At 46.1% G+C, this 26606-nt stretch overlaps 1 protein-coding gene across 1 annotated transcript in view; it reads right to left on the reverse strand.

Annotated features, from left to right (window-relative positions):
* ANO2 (anoctamin 2) overlaps positions 1–26606 on the reverse strand; it is a 334204-nt gene that overhangs the window by 199110 nt on the left and 108488 nt on the right. Inside the window, exon 11 of the mRNA XM_039218383.1 lies at positions 22278–22342. Within this exon, the coding sequence (XP_039074314.1) occupies positions 22278–22342 (65 nt within the window). The remainder of the gene's footprint in view (positions 1–22277; positions 22343–26606) is intronic.

The following is a 26606-nucleotide window of genomic DNA, read 5'->3' on the forward strand; positions in this document are numbered from 1 at the left end:
ACTAAAGAAATAATGGACTTGAAAGACACATTGGACCAGATGGATCTGACGGATATATTTAGAACTTTACATCCTGAGGCCAGGGAATTTACTTTCTTCTCAAGTGCGCATGGCACATTCTCCAAGATAGATCACATACTGGGACATAAAGCAGCCCTCAATAAATATAAAAGAATAGAGGTCATACCATGCACACTGTCAGATCACAATGCTTTGAAACTTGAAATCAACTACAGGAAGAAGTCTGGAAAACCTCCAAAAACATGGAGGTTAATGAACTCCATTTAAAAAAAATTAACATATATTTATTATTGAGAAACAGAGAGAGACAGAGCATGAGCAGGGGAGGGGCAGAGAGAAAGGGAGACACAGAATCTGAAGCAGGCTCCAGGCTCTGAGCTGTCAGCACAAAGCATGACACAGGGCTTGAACCCGCAAACTGTGAGATCATGACCTGAGCTGAAGCCAGATGCTTAACTGACTGAGCCACCCAGGCACCCCTATAAGCCCCATTTTATAGATGAAGATAGAGATACATAGAAGTTAAATGAATTTCCCAAGATCATAAAGCCCAGAAATGGTAGAACAAGGATCAAACTCAAGTTCATCCAATTCGGATTTGTTTTCTCTATTTCCTTGACTTTCAGGTAAGTGCTGAAGGGAATTCTGTGTACCTCCCCACAAAAATGAGCACACCATTTTATGCCAAGTAGATGGTGAATGAGTAAATGTATAAGCACAAATGATAGGTCTAACTACCAACAATCTTATGCCATATTTCATTAATTCAAACATTCACCTTTAAGTATTACATAAAATAAACATATCTTACAATCAGAAGACTCTTGGAATCAATGAAAAAATGATCATCTCAAACTAAGACCAGTTCAACATGAAAGCATAATGAACAATATGGGACAGTGAGCATTAAGTGCCAAATAAGTTGAAGTGTCACAGCCCCGACAGAGCAGTCCAAAAACAATGGGTCAATTTTAGATTTAGCTGAGGGCTTCTCAAAGATGGCTTCTTAGGAGTGCTGATGCATAGGGGTATATGTACCCCAATGTTCATAGCAGCACTCTCAACAATAGCCAAAACATGGAAAGAACCTAAGTATCCATCAACTGATGAATGGATCAAGAAGATGTGGTATATTTATACAATGGAATACTACATGGCAATGAGAAAGAATGAAATCTGGCCATCTGTAGCAATGTGGACGGAACTCGAGGGTGTTATGCTGAGCGAAATAAGTCAGGCAGAGAAAGACAGATACCATATGTTTGCACATATAGGTGGATTAGGAGGAAGTTGACGGAGGATGAAGAGGGAGAAGAAGGGGAAAAATAGTTGAGGAGAGGCAGGGAGGCAAACCATGAAAGACTCTTGAATGCTGAGAACAAACTGAGGGCTGAGGTGGGGTGGAGGAGAGGGGAAGCGGGGTGATGGGCATGGAGGAGGGCACTTGTGGGGATGAGCCCTGGGTGTTATATGGAAACCAACTTGACAAACTATTTAAGGAAAACAAGAAGTGTTGAATCACTATATTGCACACTTGAAAATAATATTTCCCTGTATGTTAACTAACAGGAATTTGAATAAAGTCTTTAAAAAATTAAAAATAAATAAATAAATAAATAAATAAATAAAAATAAAGGCCAGTTACATAAATGAAAGTCAAAAGAACATTGATGAGGGTGGGGAACGGTCATTTGAGGCATCTCTCTTAGAAGAATATACAGATTTCTTGGGGTGCCTGCGTGGCTCAATCAGTTAAGTGTCTACCTTGGTTTTGACTCAGGTCAAGATCTCATGGCTCAGTTTGTGGGTTTGAGACCCGCACGGGGCTCTGCACTGACACTGTGGAGCTTATTCAGGATTCTCTCTCCCTCCCTGTCTCTCTACCTCTCCCCCACTGTGCACCTGTACTCACTTTCACTCTCTCTCTCAAATGAATAAACTTTAAAAAAAAGGAAGTACATAGATTTCTTAAAAATAGGGGCCTCATCTGATCTCTGTTTTGCTCCCTAAGCTTCCAGTTTTGTATTTGTAAGAAAGAATGGTGGGGTCTCCCCTCTGAAGTATCAAAAAACAGAGGAAAGCCCAACCCATCAGACATTTCCAGTGATTTCTGTCCAGAGGCAGAGGGTTGAATCAGATGATCTCTGGAGAACCCACCTAGATCCAGGATTCCATATCTGAAATGGGAAACCTAACTGGTTCCTCGCCTGATTACTACAGAAACTTACTGTGCAGTGACAGTATCAAATCAAGAACTAAATCAACAGTATTTTGCTTATTCCCTTCTCTCTAGTCAAGCTTCCTTCTTCCATGTCCACATTTTTTATCATGTCCCCTCTACACACACACACACACACACACACACACGGAGTCATTTAAAGGTAAACTAATCTCCCTTCTCTATTCTCAACTTAAATAATCTAAACATCTACCTTCTTCAGGAAATGCTACATGGTATTGGGGAACAGGGACAGAGAATGGTCACACAACAAGCAGGGCTCTCAACAGGGAGTCTGTCCACTACTCCTCCCTCCAAAATGCTGTCCCAGGAGGTACAAGAACATAAAAATAATTCTTGCTTACTGAAAGTAAGGAGTGAAAATCTGACGAGTAACAGGATATTCACCGGGTCTCAAAGACTGTCCTCATAAATTTATTATTAATTACAGAGGAAAAGCAGTAACTACACAGTGGAGGAATCTGGCAGACACCACCAGAACCCAGTGATCAAAGCTAACATCACCATAAAAGGGACACACCGACAGCACAGGCCTCCTGTATGATATATTGAAAAGGACACACATCGCTTATGTAGGATTCGTACTAAAAATACATGATCTGGATCCCATCATGAGGAAACATCAGACTAACCCAAATTGAGAGACCTTCAATAAAATGATCCTTTATTCTTCAAAAATGCCAAAGTCATGAAAGACTAAAACAAGATCACAAATTAAAAGAGACTAAAGAGATACACCAACTCTAAATTGTAATACAGGACATTATTGGAACCACTGAAACTCCAATATGGATTCTAGAACAGATAATGATATCAACAGCAATGCTAAATTCCCTGGTTTTAAAAATTACACTGTAAGGAAAAAAAAATCTTTGTTTTTGGAAAACACACACTCAGGTAGTTAGGGATAAAGAGGCATGACATCTGCCATATTCTCCTAAATGGTTGAATAATAATAATAATGTATTCATAGATATATACGGGCAGGGGTAATGGCAGGGCACATGCAACAAAACGGGAACAAATGATGAACCTGCGTGCTGACAATCAGGGAGCCCTTTGCATTACTTTTGCAGTTTTCCTGTAAGTTTGAAATCATTTCAAAATAAAAAGCAAGAAACAAAACCAGTTTCTCCTCATTTGATGGGTGTCACTGGGCTCTAACTAAGCAGCAGTGTCTGATTTCTTGGGCTCCACAAGCCACCAGAAAAGGAAACAGAGAAATGTCCAGCAACACCTCTTGCCTCTCAACACATTCAGCCTTTCCTTTGGTTTCAGTAGAGACTGCTGGTGAACAACGTGATCACTGAAAGTAATTATCTGAGCATAAAACAATTAGTACGACAACCACAGAGAGAAAGTTAATAGCCACTTACGTGGCTGTTCACTTGTAAACACACCAGCAGTGAAACTCGGCCAAACCCGCGCTCTGCCCTGAGGAATTACGAGTCTTAAATCAAAGTTACAAGGCAGGGCAGGCAGTAGGGGCTGTGCACATTTTGAGGGAGGCTCCAAAAACAAGCATAAAGATGTTCCTGGAAGCGGTTCTGGAAGGGGAAAAGGAAACCCTGATCACTTCAAGAGGTATTGGAACAGGTTGCAAGGGAAGGGGACCAGGCGTCCTTTCCTGGACATCTTTAAAAGAGGAGAAATTGTCTAGGAAAATGTTACAACATGTAGAATTTACTTCAAAACAGTTGATCATATAAAGTGCAAGCGGAGGTGTCTTACTCGGCCGCAGCTCTGATGCAGGTACCAGCCAAGACAGCTCAGGTGTTCAGCTGGCGCTCGATTCAGGAAGCCCGTTCTCACAGGTGGTATCTCTGCCTCGCTCATCTCCATCGACAAGCACAGCTTGACTAATTAGCATAGAGTGTTAGAAATGGGCTTTCATGGGTGAAAATAATGGCCTGTTTATTGACTAAGTATAACAAATGCTAGAAAAGAGATCTCGTTTGGTGAAATCAGAGGTATTCAAATAATGTGAACTAGCTAGACCTATTTCAGACATATTCCTATCTTTGCTTATAAATATCTAAGAAGCCTGTACCCTTTGTCTTAGATGCCTTAGGCTAAGCCCCTATATGGCCCCATGTCTAGCCGAGTTTCTGGATTCTATTTGCCTGACACTGTTTATAAAGGTGACAAAGTTCTGTTTCTAGAATTGAGGGGTTTGCCTGGAATCAATCTTTCACGCATGGAGATGGGTCAAAGAATACAAAAGAACAATGAGTTGGGACATCCTGAACACGTCATCTGAGCTATTATTTTTCATACTTGTTAATAAATGTCACTTACTCCAAAACTGCAGAGGCTATCATAAAGAATTATGGGTGGCTGAACTGGCTTAGGTCAGCATGTAGCAGATGAATGAGGGGTGGTTCTGCATAAATGCAGGGCAGAGGCACGATGGGCTGCGGGTACGCCTTTTTGTTAATGATCTTTAACTTAATGCCACTGCGGTCTGAGGAGATATGCCATCTGACCTCAATTCTGAAAACTCACTGGAACTTGTTTTAGGGGCTAGAGTATGGTGAGCTCAGTAAATGGTCCATGTGCACATGAAAAGCATGCATTTGCTGCAATTTGGGTGCAGTGTTCAATAAATATCAATTAGGATCATTTCATTCATAATGCTGTTCAAGTGTACTACATCCTTAACTGATTCTCTACTTGCTCCCGTCAGTTACTGAGAGATGTGAAATCCCCAGATATCACTGTGGCTTTATCTATTTCTCCTGTTTTGTAATTTTTGCTCCCTATGGTTTGTCAGGTACAATCATAATATATATCATAATCATAATACAGGGCTGTTGCATCATCTTAAGGAGTTGGCTCCTTTATCGATAAAAATACTATCCATATCTCTGCTAATATTCTTTACCCTGAAGTCCATTTTGTCTGATACTGACATAGATACTTTGGCTTCCTTTTGATTAGAGTTTATATAGTATATCTCCTTTCATCCTTGTACTTTTAACCTATCTGTGCCTTTATATTTAAAGTATGTTTCCAGTAGGCACCATATAATTGCATACTGTTTTTAACCCAACCTCACAATTATATTATATCCTGTTTATACTTGATGTAATTACCAATAAGCTTGGATGGAAGTACACCATCGTGCTATTTTATTTTGCATTTTTTCAGAGCCACAGTAGGGGTCACCTCGTTTTTTCAGGGATTACCTGTCTGTTGTCTAATGTCTGGAAACAGTTATTATTTGAATTTTAACTACGTTTGTAGTTGTTTACGGAAGAAAAGCTAGTCCTATAGCAGGTACTCCATCATAGCCATATGTGGAAGTAGGGAAGACATGTTTAAAGGATTTCTCAGGTGATTCTGGTATGCTGCTGGAACTGGGAATCTCTGCTTTAATTCAAGGGTCACACTTTAAATGGGTAGTTTAAAGACACAGCAGAAATGTGAGCTGCTAGATATATGGCAACAGGGATTGCTGGGAGGTGTGGGGAACCAAACAGCATAGGTTCCAACTAAAAATATTCACACATAACATTTTTAAAACATCTTTTGGACCAAATCTTTTTAAATGTCTCCTGGCTGAAATCTTCCCTGGGGCCAGCAACTTGCAACACCTGCGACTCTTTTTTTTAAATCAATTAATTTATTTAAATTCAAGTTAGTTAACATACAGTGTAGTACTGGTTTCAGGAGGAGAACCCAGTGGTTCATCCCTTACATAAAACTCCCAGCGCTCATCCCAACAAGTGCCCTCCTTAATATCCATCACACATTTAGCCCATTCTCCCACCCTTCTCCCCTCCAGCAACCCTCAGTTTGTTCCCTGTATTTAAGAGTCCCTTATGGTTTACCCCTCTGTTTTTATCTTAATTTTGCTTCCCTTGCCCTATATTCATCTGTTTTGTTTCTTAAAGTCCATATATGTGTGAAATAATATATTTCATGTGACTCTCCTTTACTGTCAATGTACCTCTTAAAATGGGATACCCAGATTGGAGCACCATCTTCCATGGAGGACTGACAGCTCAAGGTCAGTGACACCATAATTACTCCTCATCCACAGCCCATAAGTTCATTAATTCAGTTAAGACAAGTTCATGTTTAAAAACTAACCGAGAGCTCATGTTTAGCTGTGGTCACCTCCCCACTGACCCCATCTCCTGCGTACAAATGCCTGCCACATCAGGTTATCCTGGTCCTGCAAGGTATTTACATTCTGACCTTGCATTTATCACTATTAAATTTCACTTTGTTGGTTTTGGCTCCAGGTTCTTCTGTTAAGAATGTGTTGAATCTTATGTTTCAGGGTAACTACTGCTTTCAGATGTGTACCAATGGAAACTTTGGTAAGTACGCCTCCCAGAGCGTACTTCTCAAAGACCCAAAGCCTAGTGACTAGATGGCATAACACAACCTTCACTGACACTGGTCAATCAGTGCTACCTCTCTTCTTCATAATCTTTACCCCCAGGAGAAGAGAGAACAGAAGCACAGGAAACACCAACAAGTACACCAGCTCTTAGAAAGTATCTTGGCAAAACTCCAAGCTGATGGTAAATTTGTGATTTGTGTGTTGATTTTGTATAAACGTTCCCATGAACACTCCTGCAGCTCACTTCCATAGGTAACACGTAATGCTGGAAATGGAGAAGCTGGGGCCACCATAGAGCAAGGCCATGGGGTCACTTTTCCTGTCTGGCTTCTAATCAGCAGCCCCAGATCTGCTGTGAATTAGCTGCGTGTCCTTAGGCTACCGAGCTGTCTTTCCCAAGCTTCCGATTACGCCTGTGAGGTCTCCCTCTCCAAGAAGCTTTGCCCCTTCTCCCACCCTGGCACCCTCTCTCCCACCACACACTCAATCTATGCCCCGTTTCCACAAGGCCTGGCATTGCCCTGGCCCTGACACACTTCTGGGAAAAGTAGTTGGGGGAATTTTATCCCTCAAATAGCATTCTTCAGTCTGATCTTACCAGCTTCCTATTCAAAATTCTCTCACATCACTTTAGCTGAGTATTTCACACTGGCTTTATGATCTGATGCCTGCCTATCTTTCCTGCCTTACATCCCTCCCCACCCTCACATATACCCTTCATTCCTGTGAAATGCAGCCTTCTGCAAATCCCTGAATGATTATGCTTTTTCACCACTGCATGCCTTAATTCATGGCCCCATCCTCTCCACCAAACTTACGTCATTATTTAGAACTCAGCTCAATCATGCATGTTCCAGGCCTCCTCTGATTAAAGAGCCACCCCTTTTGTACCTTCTAATTCTGCTACACATATTCTGTCTGAATGGTCATCACACATCTGTAGATATTAGCTGACTCCTCTTTTCTCCAAGTTGACTATAAGCCCTTCGAAGCTGGATTTTTCATTACCAATGCCTGGACAGTTCCCGCCACCATATATGTGCTTGAATCCCTGAGTATTTTTTTTTTTTTTAAAGATTCAATTATTCTTTTGTGGAAACTTCTCTTGAGTTACATATTGAAATTATTTTTTTTTAATTTTTTTAATTTTTTTCCCCCTGAGTGTTTTGAATGATGACGGCATCAATGATGAGCAAGTCACATCACAGGGGCAGCTGTCTACCTCCCTCACAGGAGGGGCTAGGTCTGCAAACTGAGCCTTGTCACACCATTCTGAGCTCAGACTTGGGCTCCTGGGACTCTGTGTCACGATGTCACACAACCCAGTGTGGACTCTGCAGCCCATGCACTCCCTTCTCCACCCCTTGTTTAAATCCTCTCCCAGAGCGGGCCCAGTTAAATGGAAGAAATCTCTCCCCTCTCTGTTCACAACTGCTTCACAACCAAGGAGGAGCCATACTCCCAGATGTGCTGCTCAAGAGGTGCTCTGGTGTCTGGAATCTAAGAAGTCAGGGAAGCCTCTGGAAAAACATCAGTTGGAAAATCCATCCACAGCCAGCCCTCTCCAGGCCTCTCTCCTGCCGAGTTTGCTCACTGCTTGAAGTCCACAACCCACTAGTTGTTTACGTTCCTAACCCTGAGTTAGGGGCATCTGCAATTTAATTTGAGCCATGGATAGACAGGACTGTTCTCTGTTAGAGTTGCAACAGCATTAGCAATCTTCTAGGCTGAACTCTGTGTGGGATTCCCCAGCATCACCCCTACCCTGAGCATATAAATACCTTCTATCACATTCCAAAATCACCTCCACCAAGCCAATACATCCAGTCACCCCCACGTCTAGAAGATGTCACTAGGGGTGAACAGATGGAGAGTAGCTGCAATAGACTGGTAAGGAAAGGAGATGGAGGAAGAAAGAACAAGGTGTGATGGTTATTGGAGAAGGAAGAAGAAAAGTTCAGGAGAACCAGAGAGGTTAGAGGGAGATGCACACAGCGTGAAGCCTGAAGATTATGAACTCAGGCCCTGGGAAGAGGTGCGAAGGACACCAGAGAGCCATGGTGGGCTTTGAAACACCTTGCCAGGAGTCCAGCTCCAAATGAATGGTAAACAGAGTTGACCGGGCACACCTACCCCTCCTCACCACCCATGAAATTATCTTCACCTACATAGAAACATGCCATCTCCCCACTGCCCATGCCTGGGACTCATGATTAAAGGCCAACACCAAGGGAAAGGACAATAGACAGCAAAGAGAGTCCTGGTCAAGCAACCAGACTTCCCAGCTCATTCACTATGGAAGTCTACTTTGCATCTCATCTATCCTCAATGCCCAGTGGTCCTACTGGGCAGCTCACTAGAAATTACAGTCACCTTTCAAAGACACAGTGCTGCTCTGCCTCTCTGCCCCCATGTCACGTTCGTCACCCACTGTCTATCTACAGAAAACACACCATTGGTTTATGTTATTGGATGTGCACATAGGTAGGTAAGAGCCCCAGTTACCATGGAGACCAAAGCCTGAAGGGCAGCATCCCATGGCAACAAGGCAGAGGGCCTTCTAGTCCACTTACACACTCATACACGTGCACACACATGCATATAATTTCCATGCACCAACACCACTGGAACAACTCAAAGCCATTTGGAGCAGCAGTCCCCAGGCTGGGCCTCTGGGCCTTCCCAAGTCAGTCAGCCATCATGCCAGGTCTCCTGACATACTGCTGCCATCCACCCTCCAGGCCAGCAGCCCCTGAGATGCCACGCAGACTTTTCCACTCATCCAAAGCTTCTTAAGTGCTTCTGATACACACCATGTGTCCCAACAGGAAAACACACACTCATCAACTCCACAATATGCTCCAGATGTGATCAAAGCTGGAGAGGCAAAAGAAAACAGAGATGGGGGTGTTCGAAAAAGGGAGAAGAAGAAATCTAGGGGTATGGTGGCAGGGGTACCCTGGGTGGTGGTGAGTCCAATGGATGGAGTCTAGAACTGTGGCCCAGGCTCTAACCCTTACTTCAACTTGCCTCATTGTGAGACCTGGGGTCCTGCCCCCAGACCAGCTTCAGGCTTGAGATTCTATATAGAGAGCCTAGAAAGTTGGCCCTGGAAGGGATGCTATAGATCACCTATCCCAATCCCCCTATTGTTAGGTAAGGAAGGCAGCAGGTAGGCCAACCTACCCGGAGCATATTCTACCACCTCTAACCCCACATACCCTTCTACCTCCCAGCTCACCATTGTCTGTATTAAATGTCAGCAGGTTACAGCAGCACAGATTAATGATTTCTTATCACTAAAGGAATAATGTCCCTCTGCCCCATTAAATCTGCTAGAGGATTTTGGTTCCCCTTCTATAAAGTGAGGCTTTCAAGGACCTCCAAAATATAAAATTCCTAAGTCTCCATGATCTTCAGCAATACCCCCTTAAGGAACCAGGTCTATTTTATTCTAAAAGATCCCAGAGTTCCCTCACCATCCTATCTAAACATCTGACCACATCCATCCACCATCTCCTGCAGGCCCCTTTCAGGAAACAGCCCCCGTGTCTCACCAACAGCCTTCCTCTCTCAAAGTGGTCCAAAGTGGTTAAGATAATGGGTTCTGGAGTTGTACTGTCTGAGATCTGGAGCAAGTGACTTATCTAATCTGTGTTGCAGTGTCCTCTTCCTGGCAATGAGGATGGTGACTGTGCCAAACTCACAGAGTTACCATGAAGATCCAAGCAGATCACACATACAGAGGGCACGGTCAGAGGGCTGTACAGTGAGTATAGGGGTCAATGCTGTTAGTAATCATGCCCACTGAGACATCTGCTACTGGGAAACAGGAACACTATAACCTAGTGAAATCTGTGAGTTAGTTAGGATGTGGAAGGGAGAGAACAGAAAAGAGACTCTGAGCTCAGTGTCACCCAGAACATCCATCATGTCCTCTTGGAAGGACAGAAGACATGCAGGAGCAGAAGCCACTCTTCTCCCCAGACCCTCCCAACACCACCCCCTCCATTCTGTCTGGCAAAAAACATGCAATCTATTTCTAATGCCTACAGGCAAGAACTCCAGGTCCTTTAAAAGTAAAAGCCAACCAGATCATGTCAATGTCATCCACACAAGTGTACCCACATAAGCCAAACACTTAAAGGACGTGCTCTTTTCCTTAGGATAAAGCCCCAAATCCTCAACCAGCCTACAGAATCCAGGACCTGAGCCCTGCTTCACCCCAGCCTAGGCCCCCATCACTCCCCTCACTGCAGACCTAATGTACCCTTTTCCAACGTGGGGTGGTATACACAGTAGCAAACAGAACCAACTCTGAAGCCAGACTCAGGAGTTCAAATCTTACCTCTTACTTACTAGCTGTGTGACCTTCAGTGACTTCAGAATCGCTTTGTGTTTCAATTTCTCATCTGTAAAAGGACTATAGCAATGTCGATCTCAAAAGGCTTTGTAAGTTAACAAATGCAAAGAGCTTAAACAGTGCCTAACACACAGGAAGGACCATGTAATATCAGCTATTGCCATTACTTTGCTCATCTTTGCCTGGCTTATCTTTGCCTTCACTCATGTATCAAAACTTAGTTCAGGGGCGCCTGGGTGGCTCAGTTGGTTAAGTGTCCGACTTTAGCTCAGGTCATGATCTCACAGTCCGTGGGTTTGAGCCCTGCATTGGGCTTTGTGCTGACGGCTAGCTCAGAGCCTGGAGCCTGTCTTCTGATTCTGTATCTCCCTCTGTCTCTCTCTGACCCTCCCCTGCTCACTCTCTGTCTCTGTCTGTCAAAATAAAATAATGACATTAAAAAAATATATATTTTTTTAAACTTAGTTCAAAGTTACTTCCTTAGTGAGTCCTTCTCCACCTCGGCTAGATTACCCTACATTTTTATTCCCATCACATTCCATGATCCTCTACTGTAAACCACGTCACACTTAAAATTAACTAGGCATTATCTGTGTTCCCTGCTGGATTACAAGCCGCATGAGATCAGACTAGTGTAAAACACAGGTCCTGGCTTATACTTGCTATCCCAATGTGGTAGGTCAGATTGGTAGTCAGCCAATATTAACTTCCTGGCAACATAGATTTGTGCTTGGCTATGTGACTTCTTTGGCCAATGGAACACTAGTGAATGTGATGCTGGTGATATCTTGAGAGGTGCTGTGCATTTCCATTCCTTTGCTTGTGCTCTTATGATTCACCATGAGAGGAACATACCCAAGGTAGCTTTTGATCTAAGGAGAATGTACACATCTATGAAGACCTGAACACAGTCTGGGGTCTGGAGCCAAACCCAGACAACCCTCAGCCTAAAGCAGAGCTTTTCCACTCAACCTACAGATATATGAGCAAGACAAATAAGTGACTGCTGTCATAAGCTACTGACTTTGGGGTACTTTGTTACACAGCATTATCATGACAATAGTTGACTAGTACACTCAGCATAATTATTAACAGTGCTCACCTTTACTCTCAAAAGTGTTCCAGGTAGATGATAAATTATGTAATCACCCAAAGTCAGCCCATAGCTATCTTTCTCAGTTTTTAACTCCATTGCCTAAAACAGTGCCTGGCTCAGGGAAGGCATTCAATCACCTTGCTGGGTAAAACTGAACTGAATTACAGAGTTTCCTAAATCTCTTCTCCAAAATTATGGAGTCTTCTTCCCAACTTCATGGTTAGATGTTAAACGTTCAGAGAAGGGCTAATATATCCAAAGGGAGACATGATCTCACAGGATTTGATAGGAAGATGTTAAGCCTTAAGAGAAGGGCTAGTATTCCAAAGGGAGATACAATCTCATAGGACTTGACAAAGAGGGGAAACATATCATGGAGTAAGCATGGAGGATGACTCACATAAAAGGAAATGAATCTCCATCCACAAGAGGAATCTCTATCAAGTGCATCATGTAGGGCTTCCAGGAGGCTGAGTGTCCATGAGTGGGGCAAAGAGACACCCTTAGGATGGTTCTCTCCACTGAGCAGCTTGCCTTACTGACCAAAGGTTGAGGACTGGGCAAAATATCAACTGAAGACAATACCGCCATTTTGTTATTGATAACAGCTAGAAACCAGCCATTGTCCTTACCCTCATCCAGACTAAAACGCCCACATAAAAAGTTGAAAATCCCAGTCCTTCAATCCTCTCTCTGTCTCTCTTGTGTTCAGTTGAATATGGATTCTATGAGAGAAACTGATGAGGCAGAGCCAACAACCTTGAGACCTGAGCCCTTAAGGCGGATTTTCCTGAGTCCCTTCCATGGGCTGGGTGACCCAAGCGAGGTGCCACATCTTTCACAGTGTGAGTCAACCATTCTGCCAGGGGCAGATAGCAATCCTTGGCGGTCAGCCAACCACTCACATCTTTGAATACCTTAGATAATCTCAAAGGTACCGGAGGACAGCAATATCCCAGGCAGGGATCTTAAAGCTTTTTGTTTTGTTTTATTTTGTTTCTTGCTTATGTCTGTGACTTCCAGACCCACAAAATGCTGTGGTTTTCCGTTTCTAAAACAGAGGCATGTCCCTCTGCGAAAGGCCTGGGCGTGCCGGGCTAATTAAATTTAGCTATCTTGTGGTTGTTGTTGTAACGTGTGTTCCGCCAATGTTATTCAATGTGTTAAGACGTTTTCTGTTTATGTTGGTTACATACCCATGTGGTGTGGGTGGAGAACATCACTCAAGGGAATATCATTAGCAGGAACAGGGAGCTCAAGGGTTCCAGAGACACGTGGTGAGACAGTGGCTCACGGGATCAAACAGTTGGGCCGTGTCCATGGTAACTTATCCATATGCTAGTCCCTTCCCTCTTGCTAGGGCCAGAGCAGTCCCTCAGATCTACCTGAGGTCTCCGACTCCTGCAGACAGGCTTGCACCTGCCATAGCCAGCCTAGAGGTTTTGTAGAGGAGAGTAGATTCCCCTCTCTCCATTAGGGAGAGAGTCTGTGCCAGGTCCAAAGGGGCTGAGTAACTTGCCCAAAGTTTCCCAAAAGACTGGGTGAGATACTGTCTGCTCTCACCTCATAGCTAGGAGTGCACAAGTCCTGAAACCCTTGTGAGCCCTGTTTTGCCACCTGCCTACATTCCAGAGAAACCACTTGACAGCATCCCCTTTGGTTTTCCACTGTCATGACTCCTTTGTCTGGGCTCTCTTTCTCCACTCTCTCAAATGTTTCCTCCAACCACTGCCCATAGCCTGTGCTTTCTTCTCAGCCCTTTCTCAGCCCTGGCCATTCTGGAGTCTCTCCGAACCACAAATACCTTCATCAGAGTCCTGTAAAGCTCCTCGCCATACTTCTCTCCTTCAAATCTCTGCTTTCTATTCTAAACTTGCCTGTTCCAGAAGTTACATGTTTCCCACACAAACCATACTAAATCCAATTACTACGCCTTCTTCTAAACCTTTTACCACCTGCCCCTCACACATTGACATGTATCTGGTGGGTAAGCTACCTGCTGGGCACTACTTACAGTTCTGTGACCTCCATCAACAGTGTTCTATTATGAGCACCTAGTGTCCCAACATTACACTTCAAGCTTCCTGCTCCCCCACTTCTTTTAGTTTTGGTGCTACACCCAGGACAAACCTCTTAATCCAGTAGACCCATGATGCAAAGACCACGTGTTAGACTGAGCTCTATTTTGAGAAAAATCTTTGGTAGTCTGGGTTTCTTGTGACCTGACAGCATCATACTTATTCTGGTCCCATCTCTGAGGCCTCCTGAGCTTCAGAAATGCCATCTCACTCTCATTGGGGAACAAAAAGAAGACATTCCCATGACAAAGGCAGACCTTCCACAAAATCCCACACCTAACTGCACCCTGACTCTGGGGCAGACTGTGAAAGAGTCTCACCTGGTACACAGTGTGAACCTGCTGGGGTGTCTGGTTGCAAAACCTGCAAATGAGACATAGCAGCACGTTGGAGTTGGGCAGGAGCTACTTGGTCGACAAGAGCAAGAAGTGACAGCTCACAACCCAACAACATGGAAGAAGTCAGAACAAAAAGACTATAAAAAAATAGAATTGAGAAATCAAAAGCATGGCATTCTGGGGTTGCTTAACAGAGGCACAAATGATTCTTTCTAGCTCAACAAGCCAAGAGTGGCCCATCACCCCTGCTATGTCCAGGGGACCATTCATAACCATGGCCCCATCGTAAGCAGAGGTTGACTATGGCCAGTGAGTTCCAGTCACCAGGAGCCCATGCCAGTTTTCCCTCAGAGATGAACACCAGATAGCTGGAATCCCAGCTCGCCTGACATCCAGCTGGATGGAGCTCTGTGTCACCTTCAGCCACATGCTACAAGGGAACAAACATAGTTTCTGGAATCAGACAGGCCAGATGGGCCAGCTCTGTGGCTTGGGGAAACTCCTTATCTCGCTGAGCTCAGTCTCCCCATCTATAAAATGGAGGTAAGAACGCCCATGCTGCAGGGTCACTGGCAGGCACAGAGCTCACACACACAAAGTACACAGTTACAATGCACAGATTTACAATGAAAACCAATAGTCTTAGGATTATACAATATTTTTCAAAACTCTTGAGCTGAAGGGCTATGTAAAATTCTGCTAACTTGCGGAATATTATCATTTTCCTCTATGGAACAGATAAATAATAGCTTTGCTTAACCAAACCTGTGTCCATCACCACAGTATTTGTGCAATATTTCATCATGGTCCTCAAAATGATATCATGGGCCAGGTAGGACAGGTGTTATGGTCCCTATTTCATAGCTGAGGAAACTGGGGTTTGGGAGAGAACAGCTTGTCCAGACATTACATCAACTGGAAACGAAGCTGGAACTATAACTGAGTTCTTTTCATTCTTAACCCACTGCTCCTTGTCCTAAAGGAATGTCCCTAAGCAAATGCCTCAGGACTTAAACACATGCACACTCTATCCATCTTTTTACTTAGTAAGCGTCAGCCTCACTCCTTCTCCATTTTCTTCCTGGATAGGGAGCTCTTATTTGTTTAAGTCTGTCTTAATATGCATCCTCTCCAAATCTTTGATCACAATGCTTTTCCTTTCCTAAAATATTTCCAGCCCAGCCAAGTTTTTTCTTTAGACATGATGACCTGAATTAGACACATGTGAGGCTTTGCCATGATTTGGTAAGTTAATGTGATCCTAAAATGTTTCCTGAGGATTCCCAGGCTCTGGTGCTACCATGACACATCTCACAGATATTTCTAGAAAGAGTTACGGTCACCCATCCCCCAACAATCTTTGCCCAAGGCATGGCTGATACCCCTGAGCCCATCATTGCAGATGGCCATTTTGGGGGTCAAATTCTCCCATGATCTTTTCCATATGCTCTTTTTTACAGCCTCACAGTTACTTTTTGTAAATTTCTCCATCAGTTTGTCCCTTCATGTCCCAGAAAAGCCCAGTGGCCATCTATAAGCTTAGAGACATGACTTTGAACTTCAGGCCATGCTCAGGGCCATGGGCCATGCTTAACTCCTCTTCATACATCCAGCACCAGTGTCTGACATATGGTCAGTGCAATATATGTGTTGGTTCAACCACACTAGCTGATGTGTGTAGAAGGACTTTGCTCTGAGTACCCCAGGCCAGTGAGTCCCGAAGAGAAGCATCATGATGATGAGCTTTGAAGAGCCCATGTCACAAGAGGACACGCAGAAAGGCCCACCAGCATTTTATGTGGAAGAAAAAAAAGTCCAGGTATATGAGAACTGCTAGGGACACAAGAGCTTTTTCCCCATTATTTAAGAGCTCCAGAGAGCTGAACTGAAATCCAAAGGAGGGAAATCAGCAAAGTTCCTCCTCCAGCTCCATGATCTCCTAGTGGCTAGAAATGTCCATCAGAGAAAGCAAGTTGCCCCTGAGGCAAGGCGCTCTCCACTACAAGACAAATCAAGCAGAGGCTGGGCATTTGCTAGAATATGTTGTGAGAGCGAGTCTCCATCCCTTCATTCCAGGCCTAGGCATTGAGGCGGTGGCCCCTAAGTGCATTCCTCCTCTGTGCTGGTATGGTTTGGTCCCAGCAGTTCTGGGTAGCTGAGAGACTACTGCTCACAAGGGCCCAAGGGGGAAATGGAATATATAGCTTGCCATGTATTTTTAGAATAGCAGCCTGTCTTCTTCCCTGGGAAATTGGACACAAGAGGGTCAAGGAGGCAATAAGGTGTGAGCCAGACAACCTGTTCTCTCCCTGGTTCTGCCCATGGAATTCAGAGCAGCCAAAAGGGGCATGTGTGTGCCTGTGTGCGTGCACGCATGTGTGTGTGCATGCGCGTGTGTGTGTGCATGCACATGTGTGTGTGGCCTCCTGGAACTTGTGATCCACCATCAGTACCATATGGCTGATACTAGAGGCAGAAAGATTAAAAGTTTGATCTGAAACGAGCACCCTCCATGGAAGGCTGTTCTGAGGATTAGGAGGCCACCCTCATAAGACCAAGCTGGCCTCCAGGCACAGTCTTAGACTGGAGTGGAGAGCACTGAATTCCAACTCCTTGTCTGCAGGTTGACCACAGACCTCTGGGAGGGTGCACACTGAGGGACAGTGACTCTCAGCAGGGGAAGCAAGAGCCCCGTCACAGCTACATTTAATAAACAGCCTGACTTACTTCCTGATCTATACAATGGGCCAGAATATAACAGCACAGAACATTACAATCCTTGTTTCTGCCTTGCTTCAACCAGCTACTGCCTGCTGTTCTGTGTCTACTGTGTTCCCCCAACCCTGGAGGTAAAGGAAAAATATTCTTCAGGCCCACAAGATACTATTTCTTCCCAGTCTGCAAAATGTTGCCCAGCTAAATCCAATACTTCAAATGCTGGGACCCATGCAAATACCAAGGTGCTAGCCCCACACTTCATCTCTCCTTGGTCTTCCCTCTCTTGGGATCTAGCCTCATCTCCTCCCATTTCTCTGCTAATTCACAGGGCAGAGCGAGGGACATGAGCCAGACTGGCACAGAATCGACACAGGTGAGATGTGCAAGTCAACTTTTTGACCTAAGACTCCCACTCAACAGTCATGAGGGACCTAGCTTTGGGTCAGTGGGATTTCCAGCCATCAATATCAGACTAAACAGTAAAGCCATACAAAGGGCAGCCCAGGCTGGTCATGAAGACACATTCATGTCCAGTCCTTCAGAAAGTAACATTTCTAATTCAAGTGCCACCCCTTCCAGGAAGCCTTCCTTATTTTGCTAGTAGCAATTACTCTTCATCTGTTTGTACTTAAGTTATAATCCTTTTAAGCCCTCATTTCATTGTGCCTTGCACACGTCTATCTCCCTACATAATTGCTAGATCTTTAGGGCACAAACTCCACCTTCTTCATCTTGCACCTCCCCATGCTGCCTAGCACAGAGACTTGCTCACTGTAAGCATCAGTAAATGCTTACTGTGTTGGACTGAACTGCCTTTATAAATCCCAGAGAAGGATCAAGGAGGAGGCAGCAGGGCTCAGGAAATAATTAATCATGGGTTGATCAACGTTTTTTCCTCTCCAGTCCCTACCCCAAACCAGCTGCAGCTGGTCCTTCCTGAGCCTGCTGATGAGAAGCCTCCTAAGAAAGAATGTGGCTTCCTCTGTCTTCCTTCTGGAGGGATTTGGATGAACGGTTACATTTAAGGAGGGTAGAAGTAGGGCCCAGAGACCGAGAGGGACAGATCAAATCACACAGCCTTAGTGTCTGTTCTGGAGAACTCTGGGAAAGACAAGGACCTCTGCCTTGTGTAGGAGGAGGGAAAGGGCAATTCCCATGATGCCAGGGCTCCAGAGAGGCTCCCCATCCGTGGGGCTGGAAAGGACTGGATTCTAAAGTGGCAGATATGTGTAGTCAGGTGTGAGGCCCAAAGGCTCCTGAGATGGTACGACCCCACAGAAATCACTCTCAAGTCACTGTCGAAGTGTTCATATCACAAGACTTTGAGCCAGGACATTTCTAAGAGAATTCCAGAGCTGCCACATGGACAGACGGGTTCCATGCCTAGGGACTGATTTCTAGGAAGCCTTGCTCGTGAGGTGGGCATTAAGTAATGAGTAAGAGTCAACTACTCCTCTCCAGACTGTAATCCTGATTCAGTGTGGCAAACCTGAGGCTGCCCATGCATTATCCTCTTGGTGAATTCCCCAAAGTTAGTGGACTGCAGTCATGCTAAGCCTCGGAGAATTTGGGACTCCCTCTCTTCCTCACACAGTCATAGGCAGGCAGTGGGAGGAGCTTAAAATAAAATTTTTTTATATCAATTTCAACATAGTTAGGAGGCTAAATCAAACTCAGCTTAAAGCTTATTGCACTCTCATCCATATCAAACCCTTCCAGCTAAGAAAATCAGCCTGTGAGCAGACATTAATTTAGTGAAAAGACAGGTCATGGCCCTAATAGTGGATCACACCTGCACAAATTCAAAAGGCTCCAGGCCTCTAGGTTCCCCAGAAAATAAAGGCTGCTTCCCTCCTGGATGTTGGGGAGTTAAGCCAGAGCAGTATAGACCAAAAAAAAAAAAAAAAACAAAAAACAAGAAAACAAAAAACCACCTACTTTTCTGGCAGTAAGGACCCTCATATGGCTCCTAAGGGACCAGAAGAGTCATTTCCTTCCAGCTAAGGCATCATTTCATCCATTGTCTGGGTCATAAGCCGTGTTTCTACCTGGGCACAGGGCTTCTGGCTGCAGGTTCCCAGAGAGAGCTACTGTGAGTGGCATCCCTGCTGAATACCTCCCTGGGGAACTTTCCAGGCAATGCTAACACACACGCACACACACACTCACTCAGGCCTGCAGGCCCCACCCAGGCTTTCTAGAGCAGATAGGATATGGGGTTGGAGAGCCCTCTTGGGCTGGGAGAGACCCATTAGCAGTCCCACAGTGCAGCCTGCTGGGCATGAACGAAGGTGCAGCAGGAGGAGGCAGGGGTGAGGGGTGCAGTGAAGGGTATCTTGCCTCCCCTCTGTCTAGGTTTAGGCTTGAAGGCCTGTGGAAGGGGAAAGACACCTCCTGGGGCTTTCAAAACTCACACAGATCTCCCACCCCCTGAGTTGTCAACCGCTCGATGTTTTAGAATGTTCCAAATAGTTGGCACGAGGGAGGCACACTGGGGATCTGCAGGAGGAACAGAAGCTCAGTACGAAAAAGAAGGAGCTGGGTGCCCAAGGAAACAGGCGGGAAATGCCTCCCATAAGCCTCTGTATGAATTGTCATTTCCAACTTATAGAAGACTCCCTGCCTCTGCCAATCTTTCAACACAAGCACAGGGGGACAAGTTCTACATGAGGCACAAAGAGGGTGCGGTCCACGTTAGTAAGCAGCAATGGAACAACACTGACACGGTGTGGGGACCAGTCATGGGCTGGGCTCTGTGCAGGCCAGGTGGGTCCCGACAGGTGGTGGCAGGAAGGATGCAGAAGCTGCTGGAAGAAAGATGGCTCTGAAGAAGCACCCACAGGACCTGGTGTCAGAGCAGGGAGTGGCAAGTGAGAAAGAGGGCTGCCAGTAAAGAGGAGAAAGTAGGTGGCTTTAAGAGAGTCAGGCAAAGGGAGCTGGGCCATTTGGAAGGCAATGTAACAGGAGTCCAGGGTGGGGAGGTGTTTCCCACACCCAGCACCCTCTTTTCTCTTCATGACCCCTCTAGCACCCTGGTCTTGCTTACCGTCTCTGCTTGCCCACCTATTATTCTGCTGGCCCCTAATGCCCCTGGTCCATCCCTCTAGCCCACGACTGTCAGCAGCTCCTTGAGGTTTGAGAGTTTCTTACACCACTGGGTGGACAGCAGCCCACCTCCTGACCCCCATACATCACCCAGTGATCCCTTTGCTTCACTTCCCCCACAGCCAGCCTCGGAGAAATGCCTGAGGCTCCAGCCTTCCTCCCTCCCAGCCAAACCAGCCAAGCCGCTGGCCTCGCCCAGGGGCTGGGGGAGCTCCCTGAGCCATCTGATGTGTGAGGAGCAGAGGACACCCTCCAGCTCTGCAGCACACCATGCCCCGTCTAGACAGATCTGAGCTCTGTGTCCTCAGGAAACGCCAGGCCCCAGAGCAGGGCTTTGCTCCAAAGGCAATTCTTCCCCTGCAGGTGAGGCCGCTTTGGTGGACAAAACCGAGTGCACATTGGAGCCATTTTCCACTTAGCTGGTGGCCGATCACCTGAAGTCTCTGGGGGAAAAGACAAGGCTCTCTGGAAGGGAGAATTCTTATTTTTTCATCATATTTTGTAAAACCGAATGTGTAACTGGAGAAAACAGGCGACAGAGTGGGTGGCCACTTGGGATATGGGGAGGAAGATCAAAGCCCACCAAGCATGGAGGAAACAGCCTTGGTGTGGCCCGGAGAACAGTCTAGGTGGCCTGTGCTTCATACAAGGCAGTCAGGGAATGGGAGGTGTGGGGTGAGGAAGCCTCAGTCACAGTCACCCATGGCCCTGTTCTGCGACCCCCGTGCTTCAGTTAACAGTCTTCAGCTGGAACAAACACCTGCTGTCAAGAGACATCCAAGCAAGCTCCCAGTTCCCTGGGCGGGCCGTCACATCTCTGTGTAGGAGGTGAACCTACTCAAGCTGCGGCCCCCAGGCTGCTTTCTTCTTCCAAGAAGAAGCTGGAATCCTCCCTCTGGACACAATCCTTCTGGCTGCTGCCCCTCGCACAATCCCAGCCCAGGGCGATTAGCCAGGAACACTCTCTGTGTTTACTGGCTGATTAATTAGCTCATTAGAAGAGCCACAAGTGACTGTGTGGCAAGGAGTCCATTATGTCAGTCATGAGGCCAAAAGTCCCCATCTTTTCCAAATGAGGCTGTGCTACCAAATTTACTCACAGATTCCCTCAGTTCAGCCTCCCAATTTATTATTATTATTTTCAGTTTATGATAACCAGGATCCTGAGGACCACGGAGAGAACATGGCTTACTCAAAGAAGCCACAGCCCTTAGTGGCAGGTGGTGGCCTCCACTCTCAGCCCAGTGCTTTCCCACTTCAGAGTGCTACCTCCAACATCCCTGCTGGAATGAATTTGGGCTCAGAGAGCCCACTGAGATTCCAGAGTCCTCAACCCACTTGAGGCTAGTCAGACCCATAGCATTCTAGTCCATTCTCTAAAAGGACTTTCACCAATGTTCTGTAGAAGCTAGGGAAACTCTCAAGGTACCAGGACATCATTTGAGGGGCAGCACTGAAGGGAGGGGGATTCCAATCTCTTCTCCCCCCTAATGTGAAGAAGCCATAAAAAGCTGAAGTTCCCTCTCAGACCAGCCAGCTTATTCCTCATGTGATTTGTCAGGTCTTCCCTTCTCTTGGTCAACACCATGGCCACTTCGGCATAACCCAAGGATCTACTTCACCCTATTCTCCAGGACAAATTTGAAGGACAATAGTAAGAGTGATAGCTGCATTCACTCACACACACTCACACACACAAAGAGCAGGCAGGGAAAGAGAGACTATGTGCAGATGGACAGAAGTCATGGTATATCAATGTACGTTATCTGCTGCCCCACACAGACCCCATCCCACTGCCTGTCCTGAGCTGCCTCCCCATGCATCAGACACAGAGCAGGACAATCAGAGCCTAGAAAGGCAGAGCCCTCTCCTTGGCCAACAGACTGCCAGGGGTTAGGAGGGTTGACAGGTACCTTTCAGAATCTGCATCTCTAGAGTCCTCCCAAGTGCCCCCCGACAACTTACCTGATGAGGTCAATAGGTTGAAACTTATAAAACACTCCGTAGCGTGCCCATTCTTGATACAGCAGCTAAATAAGAAAAATAGGGAAACAGATAAGAAGGGGAGGGGGACAAATGTTCACCTTTTTTTATCCACTCTAGCAAGTCAAAATTTTAGGCCCCCAAATCACCCTAGCAAGTCAGAATTGAATCCCCAAAGTTCAGCTTCTAGGAAAATTCTCATGAGATCCACTAGAAAGATATCCAAAGGCAGGAGGCTATAGAGGCTGACTTCCTCTTTGGCTATAGGAGTCTACAGAGGTGACCTTCATCACACTCTGGGGCAGTGCCTGAAAATCATAACCCCACCTCTTTATTCCCTTGCCTTGCATTGTTCAGGAAAATGAGTGCTGGCTTGCCTTCATTCACTCATTTAACAAGTATTTATTTATTTTTTTTAAATAGTTTATCGTCAAGTTGGTTTCCATATAACACCCAGTGCTCATCCCCACAAGTGCCCTCCTCCATGCCCATCAACCCTCTTGCCCTCCCCCACCCGCATTTGAACATCTACTACGTGCCAGATGCCATATATAGCTATAAACCAAACAAAATCACTGTTGTCATGGAGCTTACACCCTGATGTGTGGAAACAAACAGAAACATATCAACATATAAGATTTATAAATGCTTGGGACACCTAGGTGGCTCAGTCAGTTAAGTGTCTGACTCTTGGTCTCAGCTCAGGTCATGATCTCGTGGTTTGTGAGTTCAAGCCCTGTGTCAGGCTCTGTGCTGACAGCACGGAGTCTACTTGGGATTCTCTCTCTCCCTCTCTCTCTTTCTCTGCCCCTCCTTGCCTTTCCTGCTTGCATGCGTGCTCTCTCTCTCTCAAAATAAATAAGTAAACATTTACAAATAGGTTTATAAATGTCTTGAGGGAAAATAAATCAAGGCAAGGGAGTAGAAGACAAAGAGCAGTAGAGTGGGGAAGAATGCTATTTTAGATAGATGGCAAGGGAAGGCCTGAGGTAACCTCTGATCTGAGACCTGAAGAAGTGAGGGAATGCGCCAGGCAGAAAAGCACTCTTCCTGTGCAAAGGCCCTGAAAAAAGTGCATGTGTTATATCCTAGAGCAAGTAGGGAAGCCTGTTTTCACTACTAGGGCAGCATGACCTTGCGGTAAATAATGGGAGATAATGTCAGAAAGTACTGAGGTGGCAGATCACTCAGGGGCTTGTAGGCCACACCAAAACCTTTGGACTTTGAAGGTAGCCAGGGGTGGGAGGTGCAGAGATTTGCAGTAGTGGGGAGAAACAGTCCACCTTGGACTACAGACTGCCCGCTCCGGCTGCTGGTGTGGAGAAGAGACTAAGAGCTGGCATAGGAGTAGGGGTCTACCATGACGGTCCAGAAGAAATGATGGTGGCCTTCATCACAGACACAGCAGGGGAAGTAATGAGAAGTGGTTGATTCCACTTTATATTTTAAAGGTAGAGTAAGATTTACTGTTGGATTGGATGTTGAGTGAGAGATGGAGACCCTGGCCTGAGCCGCTGAGTAAATGGTGATTCCATGCGCTGTGGTGGGAAGACTGTGGGAAGAACCAGTTAGGAAGGTAGAATCAGGAGTTCAGGTTGGGATGCACTAATCTAAGATGCCCTTTTGGCATCCACATGGGGCTACTGAGTAAGCAACGGGATGTAAGCTTCTGGAGGTCAAAGGATGGTCCATATCCTTTACAAAGAAGATGTACATTTGGGAGGTGTTGAACAAGAGGTGATTTATAAGGTCATTAAACTAAGGATCTAACCACCAAGGAGGAGGAAGTAGATAAGGAAGAGGCATGACATCAGGGCCCCAGTGCAGCAATGGTCAGAGAACAAGGAGATGATGAACAGCACAGGAGACAGAAGAGCGCCCGGGGATGTGGAGAGCTAGAAGTGTGTGGTACCCTGGAAGCCAAGGGACAACTGGTTTCAAAGAGAAGAAAGTGACCAGCTGTGCCAAACACTGCTGCTGGGTCAAGTCAAATAACAGTGGAGCAGTGACCTCTGGATTCAGTAACTATCAGTAAGTTCACACATGACCTTGACAAGAGTAATTTCTGTGGGGGAGTGGGGGTAACGCCTGAATACAACACATTCTAGAAGTTAAGGGAGGAAATGAGGCACCAACACATCAAGCCATGCCACCTTGTAACATTCTCACGGCAATGTTAGTAGAGCCAGCATGTGGACAAAACCTAAGTGTCAATCCCAGTGGCAAACTGCATTGTGGTTTTAAACACTTGACCAGTGAGCTTCACAGATCATCTGCCAGGAAATGAAGTAACCTGGTAATGAACCGTCATTAGACATCACCTTGATACCCATGCTGAGTAGATATTAGCGTGTAATCGAATTATGCATCTAGCATCAACAAGTGTCCAATACAGGAGCCATCCTGTTAATGTTCTTTATTCTCCTTACACATCACACAGAATTCACAAGGAATTCTGTCAAGCAGACTTTGCTCTATCTAACTAGGTATTTTAGATATCCAGTTGCACATCAGGAAGCCATTCTTTTTACCTGAGAATCTTTAAAGACCTGATTTTTTAATAAACTGACATGAGAGCTGGCATTCCTACTTAATGGGTAGAGACTTCAATCGTCATCACACCTCCCAACCACTGCAGAAAAGAACTCGAAACCACATGGACACTGAAACAGCAAGTTTCAGCTACAGTCACCACCACTTGCAGAGGAGGAAACCTGCACACAAAAAGTGATGCAGCACACGGCCGGCAGAGCAGGATGTGAACACATTGAGTCTGGATGCTGCTCGCTCAGGGGTAGGTGGTGCCTAACCTAATCTCACTGCTTTATTACACCACCTCCTCCTCTTTGCCTGAGGTGCTTCTACTGCCCTGGGCCTTTATTCCCTCTTGTAGCGCAATCCCTGCACTCACCAGCACCTGGCTGTCACAGTTGACATCATCTGTGGCCCGAAGGGAGGCCAACGTGCGTCAGGAGGTACGGGCGAGGACTCCCCTGAGGGCTGTGGGTCGTCACCACCTGCCTGCCTCCCGTGCTCTGACCTCCAGAACAGATTCCTCTCCGAGTCATGTATCAAGACAAATCCTGAGTCTGAGAGCACCCATCTGCCACTTCCCTGTAGGCAAAAACTAAAAACACTCCAAGAACAAGTATGGCACTTCTGACTCGGTCCACAGTGACAGCCAAGCTCACAAGCCTTGCCCCTGGTGGGACCCCGAGCATGATGCAAGAAACGTCTAGAGGTCCCTTTCTCAGCATAGTACCCTCGGAGCGCAAAGCTAGATTTCAGTTCATGGGGATGAGCCAAGAGAGCTGTGTGAGCACAGTGCAGACGAGCGGGATGGACACAGAGGACATCACGGGGCGGCCCCTGCACCAGAGTTCCAGCTACTGAGCACCAAGCCTGGGAAGTGACACAGCAGTTAGGGCCGAATGCTCACATGGCTCTGTCCAGGTTGTCCAGGCTGGCTTACGCCTCGCTGCAGGGGAGGCAGGGAGAGGGGCAGGGAGCGCTGCAGACCCTTCACCATCTCTACCAATGTTCACTCCACATGGTTACAGGGTCCCAGAGCAGACTGGCAGTCAGGGTGGAAGGAGGCATGCTCTGCAGTCTCTGTCCCCAGGGATTAGTGAGGTGGAGGAAAGTACAGGAAGACACCCACAGTATCTCCTAACAATCCCTTTACATGTGCAGAGTCTAGATCCTTCTGAAGTAGATTTTAGTAAATGCCCTTTCTCTCTTAGAGCTACACCATGTCCTCTTCATGACTGGCCAAGCCTGCAAATAGAATAGGGAAGGTCTGCAGCTCCCTCTCAAGGGACAGTGCTTTATTTCAGAGGCCCAGGTGTCATTCCAGACACGTCAGCCTGACCCCAAACCTTTACAGCAGGAAGCAATGACCCACCGGGACCACCCCGCCTGACAGATGAGGGCACTCGAGCAGCCATTGAGCTCCCTGGAGATCACATTCGACAGTGTTTCAGTTGGTTTAAGTATTTCATGAAACTATAAAGGAACCCGACTGTTAAAAACATTTGCAATGTCAGAGAATGGCAAGATGTTTGAGACTCGAAGCCCTCTCGAGCTCCCCTGAGAGCCGGGCTTGCAACGGGAGGAAAGATGCCAGTGGCAGCCCACTGTGAGGTGGTGATGGAACAGGGCAAACGGAATGGGAGGGAATGGAATTCTACTCCCAGCAATGACCTGTTTGGATTTTGGGTGAGTCAGTTCAACTCTCTTGGTCTTCTCCATCAGCAGTATCAGTGCAAGAGGAGGAAAATCAATCCTCTAGTGACACCCAGGACAAAAGCA

The sequence above is a fragment of the Hyaena hyaena genome, unplaced genomic scaffold, assembly GCF_003009895.1.
Source record: "Hyaena hyaena isolate Hyena2069 unplaced genomic scaffold, ASM300989v1 scaffold_760, whole genome shotgun sequence".
Taxonomy (NCBI): domain Eukaryota; kingdom Metazoa; phylum Chordata; class Mammalia; order Carnivora; family Hyaenidae; genus Hyaena; species Hyaena hyaena.